The sequence below is a fragment of the Cebus imitator genome, unplaced genomic scaffold (assembly GCF_001604975.1).
Source record: "Cebus imitator isolate Cc_AM_T3 unplaced genomic scaffold, Cebus_imitator-1.0 Scaffold380, whole genome shotgun sequence".
NCBI lineage: Eukaryota > Metazoa > Chordata > Mammalia > Primates > Cebidae > Cebus > Cebus imitator.
Window position 1 is genome coordinate 572,671 of NW_016107695.1, and position 9,722 is coordinate 582,392.

The 9,722-nt window shown below is 48.9% G+C and overlaps 1 protein-coding gene across 1 annotated transcript in view; it reads left to right on the forward strand.

Moving 5' to 3' along the window:
* Window positions 1–3,681: 3,681 nt before the first annotated feature.
* The window catches only part of THBS2 (thrombospondin 2), a 35,762-nt gene continuing 29,721 nt past the window's right edge, over window positions 3,682–9,722 (forward strand). The window contains exons 1-5 of the mRNA XM_037731067.1: window positions 3,682–3,776; window positions 5,135–5,691; window positions 7,803–7,904; window positions 8,742–8,866; window positions 9,512–9,719. Coding sequence (XP_037586995.1) covers window positions 3,725–3,776; window positions 5,135–5,691; window positions 7,803–7,904; window positions 8,742–8,866; window positions 9,512–9,719 — 1,044 coding nt within the window. The 5' untranslated portion in view covers window positions 3,682–3,724. The remainder of the gene's footprint in view (window positions 3,777–5,134; window positions 5,692–7,802; window positions 7,905–8,741; window positions 8,867–9,511; window positions 9,720–9,722) is intronic.

The window sequence follows — 9,722 nt, forward strand, 5'->3', positions numbered from 1 at the left end:
AATCCACCATCCACCCTTACCTGGGAGACTCAGCTCTCCCACCCACCATCCACCCCAGCCTTAGAGCAGCAGCTCCCCTTTCCACTGTCCATCTTGACCTGGGAGAAGCTGTACCCCCCCATTCATCGTCCATCCTGACCTCTGAGAAGCAGCACCCCGCAACCCTGTGCAGAGAGCACCCTGATTTTGGGAGAAGCATGAGGTCCGTGAGAGGCAAGGTCACTGCTGTCTGGGGTCCTGCACATCAGGCTGTCCCTCTGGAGGAGTCCCCTGAACCTGGGCACCGAAGGGCTTGGCCAGGTTTGCACATCCACTGGGAGACATCCTTCTAGGGAATCCTCACTGAGCAGATGAAAGAGGACTGGGGTTAACATAAGTTTTCCCAAAGCTGCAGTACAGCTTTCCGCCCTCTAACTGCCTGAGATAAATGCTGGCAACTTCCTTTAACATTAAATTTCCTCTTCGTCACGTAATAAACTTGATTATTGGCCATAAAAACTTCATTAATACACAGACTACTTACTTATACTCACCGATTTATTTCCTATGTTATTGAGAGCCACTCATTTGGTTTAGAAAGAGCAGTATCACACTGAGTAATTCGAAACATATTTAAGGCATAGAACTTGCTTTTTTTTCTCTTAAGCAAAATGAGGAGTTCCAGCCAATCTTGCTCGTGTTATTTATAGCATCTTATTTCCTGAGAGAAGACAGGAAAAGTGAGTCCCTGCCTTCCCTCTCTCTGTCTGGCTCCTCCCAGGCCTGTCTGGCTGGGGCCGGGGTGCAGCAGGAGGAGGAGGCGGCGTCCGCTGGAGGGGCTGGACTTGGACCCCCCAGCAGGTACTCGGAACAAATGGTGAGATCAGAAGGGGCATGATGTCATGCCTCCGAAGGAATGAATTAAACGTGCTTCCTCGCGTGTGTGATTGACAGCGCCGCACAGGAGAAGCGCATATAAAGCGGGCGGCGCGGGAGCCGCGCGGCCACGTCCACCGGAGCGTCCAGCGCGCAGGCCGCCCCTTCCCACTCGGTCCGGAGCGCTGACGGCGGTCATCGCTGCTTCTTCCTAGCAGCCCAGGTAAGATCATTTCTTAAATTCACTGTTATTTCATCGTGCTCTAATTTTAACAAATTAGAGCTCTGGAATCCTAAGAAGGGGAGAAGGAAAAAGCGCAACCTAGATTCTTAGTTGAAGGTGGGTGGCATGCCTGTGACCCTAAACGTCGCTGGAGTTTTCACTGCCCGCTTGAAGAGCAGGCACGTGGCCCCTCCTAAGCCTTTCCTCCCCTGGCCCGGCGCCCCTTCCCCTTGGAGGGTTGTGGTTGCTGCTGTTTTAATGCATATACCTGCCTGGGAACCCAGGTGAATGCTTTACGGTTTTCAGCTTCAGAATCAGAAGGTTCCGCTGCAGAGTTTGCTACTGAGGAGGGGCTGTGAGAAGGGAATTAGGAACAACTTCTCGAGTATCCGAAAAGTGACCGGAGATTACAGGCTCTGATTGTAAACGCTATACGCAGCTGAAAAGTGGCTTTGAATGTAACTAGCATGTTTGTGCTGAGTCTATGGAAAGTCCTGTGACGGGCACACTGTGGCTTTTAACAGTTTTGCAGCAGGGTGCATATGAAAAGCGAGCTGGCAGGTTGAATGGCTGCCACTTACGCAAAGTGGCTTTGGCTGCCCCGACGGGGGGCCGAGCCCTCGGAGCCTGCTGTTTCATCAGCCTGCTCTTGGTGGGGGGCAGCTCAGAAACAACTAGCTCTCTGCAAAGTTATCTTTTACTTCCATTGTTCACGTGAAGAGACCTCTGCAAATTCAAGCTACATTCTGCTGCTTTGAGGCACTGAAATCTTTCTTTTGGAAAATCAGGAGCGTGAACGTGGGTGTGTGGTTTGCTGAGGCCGGGCAGGGCGCCGGGCGGATCCTCCCTGGTTCCAACGCCGCCCGTGTCGCTAGAAGCCCTGGGGCCAGGGCTCCTGCTGTTGTAAGAATCCACCTCAAGGCAGAGGCAGCAGGATCTGCAGTTGTCCAAGGAGTTTGATTTACTTTTCCTAACCTGTCCTTATGAAGCTGGGAGTTCAGAACTTTCCCATTTACCGGTCTTGGCTGGCCTCCGCAGAGCCAGCCCCACACAGGTGTCCCTCGGCCTGGAATGGGCCCAGCAGGGTGGGCGGATGCACGATGCCAGTCTGGCCAGAGCCGGAGAGGTGGGAAGAGCCTGCCGAGGCGCTGCCTGCACTGCTGATTCCAACCCCTGTAGTCCGTGGTACTCACTGCCAGCAAGTTCACGGCCAAGTGTTCTCCCTGTCATCAAACCCTCGTAGAGCTCCATAGAGAGTCCGTATCAGCACCACCGTTATGACTGCGGCTGCCTCGGGCAGTCAGAGCAGACAGCGTCCCAGACCCAGAGGCGCATTCTGCTCTGGTAACCTGTGCCTGTGGCTTGCTGGGCTGAGTCAGCCCCCGGCAGAGATTCATTTGCTGAACTCATCTCTCATAACCACCTGATGAGGTGGACGTTTTACATGACTATTGGTTTCATTCTGTAGATGTGGAAACGGGGACCGAGAAGCTAAGTCAGCTGCCTTAGGCGGGGCAGCTGGTGTCAGCATTGCTCGGCCTGGTGCTGGCAGCCGCTTTGGGCCGGTGGTGCTTCTGGAACCGGGATGGGTGCTCCCATCACTAAGGACCCCGGGGGCAGCACTGGGGGGAGCAGATGTGTGGGGGAGGGTCTGGAGGGGCTGCCTGCATTTCTCTCCTTCTGCAGAACATTCATCTTTCCTGGAAGCTGAGCATTTCCAGGTTACCAAGTGCTGTTTCTGGAAAGTCCTTGGATTAACAATGAGAAGTTAACTGCCTTTGATATTCTAAATATGGGAAGAATGGGGGTCTCCATCTTAGCTCCATCCTAGAGCAGGGTGTAACTGGTTGCCAGAAGGGGCTTGGGGAGCCGTGGGACCTGCACGCGCGATCGGGAAAGGAGAAGCTAAGACCCACGGGTTTAATCTGCAGCTGGGCTTTAGGCCAGGCCTCCTGACTCCGGGTCCAGCCTCCCCTGAGCTGTGCCAACTTAAAATCCCCAAGAATGGAAAAACAGGCCTGCAGGAAACGGAAAAGCCAGGGTCAAAATGATGGCTTAGTCAAGTGTTCTGTGTTTTTGTAAGTGTAATTCACCAAATTAAGTTTATTTCTAACTTTTTATACAGTTAATATTTATTCTATTTAATTAGGTATGCATAACTGTTTCTTTTTCCTGGATATTTACACAAAATGCTTTCACAGATTACTTTTGTCAGGCTGGATATTTTTCTAAATTCAAACTTTCTAGATCTAAGTCCTGGCCACGCATTCTATGAACAGAATGACTCCAGGCAAGCGCTGAACTTGCTCATCTATAAAATGAGGACAATTAGAGCACCACTTGCCTCCCAGGCCATCGTGAAGATGAAACTATAGGAATATTTAGAGCCTGATGAGTATGGTGCTTGCCAGCAGATGCTAGCCCAACAAATCTTAGTTTCAGTTCGAAGAATCCTGCTTGAAAGCAAATCTCCTCCTTAGCTCTTAGCTTCCCGTGAATCCAGTTGGTGCTGAGTTTTACATGCAAACTGTTTTTCAATGGTCATGTGAGGCACCGGGCCACTGTCTCACAGGCAGGATTCCAGCTGTGAACTCATCACTAACAAGGGGTTCTTGTATTCCCAGGAGGAAAACTGCAGGAGGCAGCATGGTCTGGGGGCTGGTCCTGCTGGCTTTGTGGGTGTGGCCCAGCACGCAAGGTGAGTGTCTGCACAGTAACTTACTTTTGAGGTGATATGATGTGAGATAATTTATCTTTGGAAAATTCAGGTGTTAGAGAAAAATACCATTCCACCTAGAACTGCGGTGTCTTTCTGTGCACAGTTCCCCTCGTTTCTGTACAGGATGTTCACAACACTGCAAGTATTTGGCGTTGACTGACTTCTTTTATCCCACTGTCTTCCTCCTTTAAATATTTTCCCATGTTTACCTTTCTACAATATGGTTTTTAATGACGGCATAATATTTCATCTCAGAGAAAGCCTCAGATTTTTCAACCAACTTCCACTTAGATTGGCTTATTTTCATTAGCATAAATGATGACACAAAACAAGTGTGGTGAATAAATCTTAATAGCATTTGTGATTTTATCCTTTGGGTGGGTTGCAAAATTAGAATTGCTGAATCAAAGCTTTTAATTTTTTTAAATTATTGCCAAATAGCTACATGGAAGGTGGTAGAATGCCCATTTCTATCAGCAACACTGTGTATTACACTGTTGTAATTTGCCAGACGTTAGATGGAAAGGAAGCCTTTGTTTAAACTTTCCGCTCAGGGTATTACTTTGAATTGTTTAAACTGCTAGGATTTTGGTGAGGTCTGATCACTTTTCTCGCCAACAGTTTAGGTGGTGACTGAAAACCATTTGTTTATCTACTTGAGCCGCATCACAGTTTAGGATCCTTGCCCACAGGGTGCATTATGAGTTGGAGAATACGTTTATAAGAAATAACAAGATGCTGACATAAGTGGGTTAAGGCGGTTGATCTCAAGAAAGCAACGTACGATTCAGTCGCTTTCTGACACCCTATCAGTAGGAAGGCTGAAGATCCATGCCTTTCCTAGTTTATTCATTTATTTAATGTTTTCCGGAGCCATTGACTGGTAGAGAGGAAGGCTGCTTTTCAGCCTCCGATCTCAGATGGGAGAGCCAGACTGTGCGCTGTCTCAAAGTCAGGACCAGAATGTCAGTCGAGGCGTGGCTTCCCTGGCCAAGAAGGTCGTGCTATGCAAAGGGCCCGTGGAATAGGCAGGCAGGGCACTGCCTGGCTCCACCGATTTACCTCCTGGCACACACTCCTTGCCAGCCAGGGACAGAAACTGACCCACAGACCTGCAGCCGCATTGGGACTGCACTCCGAGTAGTGCCACTGGCACTGAGGATGGTGACTTTTCATCAGCAATAGCTCTAGCCTTCCTGTCAAAGAGGGGGAGATGCTGCGGAATAGGGGCGGCCTTGTTCATCTCCTCACACACGAGGCTCTGGTTTGTCACCCTGGGTGAGGCGAGCCTCGCCCTCTTCCCTACGTCACCCTTCTCTTCTGCGGTTCCTTTGCAGCTGGTCACCAGGACAAAGAGATGACCTTCGACCTTTTCAGTGTCAGCAACATCAACCGCAAGACCATTGGCGCCAAGCAGTTCCGAGGGCCCGACCCTGGCATGCCAGCCTACCGCTTCGTGCGCTTCGACTACATCCCGCCCGTGAACGCTGAGGACCTCAGCAGGATCACCAAGATCATGCGGCAGAAGGAAGGCTTCTTCCTCACGGCGCAGCTGAAGCAGGATGGAAAGTCCCGGGGCACGCTGCTGGCTCTGGAGGGCCCTGGGCTGTCCCAGAGGCAGTTCGAGATTGTCTCCAACGGCCCTGCGGACACGCTAGACCTCACCTATTGGGTGGATGGCACCCGGCACGTGGTCTCCCTGGAGGACGTGGGCCTGGCTGACTCCCAGTGGAAGAATGTCACCGTGCAGGTGGCTGGCGAGACCTACAGCCTGCACGTGGGCTGCGACCTCATAGACAGTTTCACACTGGACGAGCCCTTCTACGAGCACCTGCAGGCAGAAAAGAGCCGGATGTATGTGGCCAAAGGCTCTGCCAGAGATAGTCACTTCCGGGTACGCCCTGTGAGGAGGCAGCCGCTGGGAGGGAAGAGAGAGCTTTGCTGGGAATTGACCCGTCAGCGCAGCTGGTGATGCAATGTTGGGCTTAAGCAGCAAAGCCTGGCCTTGGAGAAGCACATGGCGCATTCACACATGCCCACCACACACAGCCACGGGCATGTGCACACATGCACGCAAACCACACCACATACACGTGAACACACACGGACACACACATGCAAAGACATATACACAAACGCTGCATATGCACTCACAGTCATGTGTGTATACACCACACACACATGCACAGACATACAAACATCATGCCACACACATGTGAGCACACCCTCACATACGCATGCCGATGTGCACACAAACACCATACATGGGCACACATATACACCTGCATAAACACCAGGCATACACTCATGTGCACACATGCATGCCACACACAGCCATGCATGCACACATGGGAACACATGCACACATATTTACACATAAACACCATGCATGCACTCACATACACACACGTGTGTGCATACCACACATGTACACAATACACACCACACACAGCCACACACATGTGCACACAAACACCTGACATGGGCACACATACACACACATAAACACCATACATACACTCACATTCACTCACATGTATGCACATACCACAGACACACACACCACACACATACATGTGAACACACACGCACATGTGCACACAAACACCACATATAGGCACTTATACATATGCACACACACAAACAGGTGTGCACACACCACACACATGTGAACACACACGTGCATACAAGTACCATACAGTCACACACATGAACACATAAACACCATACATAGACTTGCATTCACTCACATCGCACACACATACAAACACACAAACATCATATAGATGCAGACACAGAACCACACATGTGCATGCACACATACATATGCACAGGCACCTGTACACACATACACAAGCACCATGTATGAATGCATGCATACACATAGCTCCAGCATGCATGTGTACATACACAGGCACCCGTGCATACACCATGCGTGCAGAGCCACTGGCAATTGAAAGCACATACCTACTTTCACGCATGCACTCACCCCCACATGCAGACAACATGCACAGCACACACACAGACACAACAACGCTCACCTTTCTAAGCCATGATTAATCAGAGAGAGTTGCCCCAGGTGTGCTTTTCTGACTGGGCTGATAATCATCAGTTGAGACCGAGGCTCCATTTGATGATCAAGGAATCAGCCCCATTCGAATGTTTCTAGCAACCTCAGACTCTAGATCACAACTGAAACCACTTCTAAATGTTTGCTTTAGTGGCAAAATGATGGGAGAGCAAAGCAGCAAGGGTCCTTTTCCAGGGGACAGGGCGACTGATTTACGACGGAAGAGTGTCATGTCCATTTTAGTTAAAACATGTTCGCAAATGAATCTTCCTTAAATTGCGAGCGTTTAGAATCATGATGGTGTGTTAGTTAGGACATTGCTTTCTCCTGAACATGGAGGTCTTGGAAAGAAATAAATACAAGGTTAAACTCAGTAATTTGAGACAAAGGCCTAGAGATGTGTAGCGTGCTGTTGAGTTAATCTCTCATGGGCGTCAGGGAGTTCCACACCATATAGGATTGGCCCAGCCCCACTGTAACTCAGCTGTGGAAGGCGCTTCTATAGGCCACGATCTGTGTCTCTGAGTGGACCAGTGGGCCTCCGTGAGCCCCTTGGCCAAACGTAGGAACTCACTGATCATGAGTGACTTGCAAGGGAAGAATGGCCTTCACTGTCCCTGGGAAGTGCCCAGAGACGCAGCAGGCCATGCTCCTCCGAGGACCATCCTCACTCTTAGTGACGCAACATTTCCTTCTTGTAGTTTGTAGATTTCTTGCATTCCACTTCCATTTCTTGTGTCATGCTTAAAAACAAAATTTCAAAAGTAGTATATGTAGAAAAACTGATTATAAAGACATTACAAACCTGCTACATAGAAGGACACAGTCTCACTACTTGAAGATTCCAACTTGTATCTTTAGAATGTCAGTTAGCTTGGCATCAGACATTGGATGTTTATCTGTTGCTCTATTTTTCTCCTTGTATGTATTTACAGGGTTTGCTTCAGAATGTTCACCTAGTTTTTGAAAACTCTGTGGAAGATATTCTAAGCAAGAAGGGTTGTCAGCAAGGCCAGGGAGGTAGGTGTGTTTTTAAAAATTGAGTTCATTATTTACTGTCTTGGATGGGTTTCTATTGTGACATGGTGTGTGTGTGTGTGTGTGCGCGCGCGCGTGTACGCGTGCACACGTGCATATGTGCTTGTAAAAATTTAAGTAAAAATATTTGGATAACTATCATTATTGTCTTTGAGTGAGTTAGCTGGTCAACTGAGACATGTTGATATTTGAAAAAATAAATTGATTAAGCAATTAATTTTGAGTAGATTTTAATAATCCAAAAAAAATTTGTTATACAAGACTAAAAATAAATAGCTGGCACTTTAACATGACTTTAAACACAGGCAACTGCTCCAGTGTATTAACGTGTGACGATCACCTGCCCAAGGAAACATCACAGATATTTGTTGAACTTGACTTACGGGACTTTCTTACACGTTCATAGTTGTGGACTCCATCATATTACGGGAATCAGTGCTTCATAAATCATTGACAGATGATGTCACCTTTTCTAAAAGTTAGTTACAATTGTGAATTATATTTCCAAGCATACTTTCCAGTATTGAGCATTTAATTATGAAGATCACTATGACAGGTTCATTGAATGCCGTACATCATTTAATCTTCAGGGTGACTGTGAGATGGGCACTTTCACTTTCCTCGTTTTACAAAAACGAAGCCTGGTCCCCAAGGAGGCTCTGTGTGGCTGCTGCGTTCAGCTCCTGGTGAGCGGGCAGTAGGGCTGCCCCGGGTCTGACAGCCTCACAGCAGGGCTGGCGTCTGCTACATGGTGGCTGTGTGCACACGAAGGCCATGCTATCTCAGTTCCAGATTATGACAAGTGTTAATTGTCATTGTATGGATCTGCACATCAGGAATACGTGGAATTTGGTATCTTTGATGCACAATGTCTCTGTGACCCCACCGCCTACCTCAGGTCTGGGGTGCGTAGCCCACTCTCCAGGTATATTTTGCCTGTCCTTATCATTGTGCCCGTCCTGTGAGGAAAGAGAACAAGGAGACATTTGATCATCAGCGCAGGGAGAAAGGCACTGTAAGTCTAGTTCTCATCCCAGCCCTGACTTTCACCCCACCATGACTCTGGGTGTGCCTGTTGTCTGAGGGGTAATTTGCGGCACAGGCGGAGTGATCTTGGCTGCAGCACCCCGAGTGCCAGGGCCTCAGCTTCATGAGGCCGAACTCCTCCCGGGGCTCCTGGGGTATAGGTGGCTGTGAGGCTTCTGGGTACTTTTATTTTGCAATAATGTTTTCTCAATCTGATACATTATGTATATGTGTGTGTGTGTATTTTCACTAATATAGGCAACTCTTGTTTTTATAAGCAAATTGTATATGTAAATATTGTTTGTATAAAAGAAAATACACCCTTAGCAGTGTTCCTAGTCACACTTTTAAAGTACCATAATTTGACACGGGTTCAGCTAAACTAGAGCTGAAGTCGTCAATGGCATGTTAAGTCAGTCGTCATAATGGCTAGTGAGTAAAACGAACCCACTATGACAAACACGACTTACAACTCTATGTAAGCAAACACTGTGTGTGTGTGTGTGTGTGTGTGTGTGTGTGTGTGTGTTATCAGCATACACTGCTGTCTCCTGTCCTTTTTCTTCCTGGTGTCACCCAGCACGAGGCCTCTCTGGGAACCAGGGCAGGTGATTCTCCCTGTGATCCTCCCTGTGGTCCCCCCTGTGATCCTCCCTGTGGTCCCCCCTGTGATCCTCCCTGTGTTCCCCCTGGTGGTCCCCCCTGTGATCCTCCCTGTGGTCCCCCCTGTGATCCTCCCTGTGGTCCTCCCTGTGGTCCCCCCTGTGATCCTCCCTGTGGTCCCCCCTGTG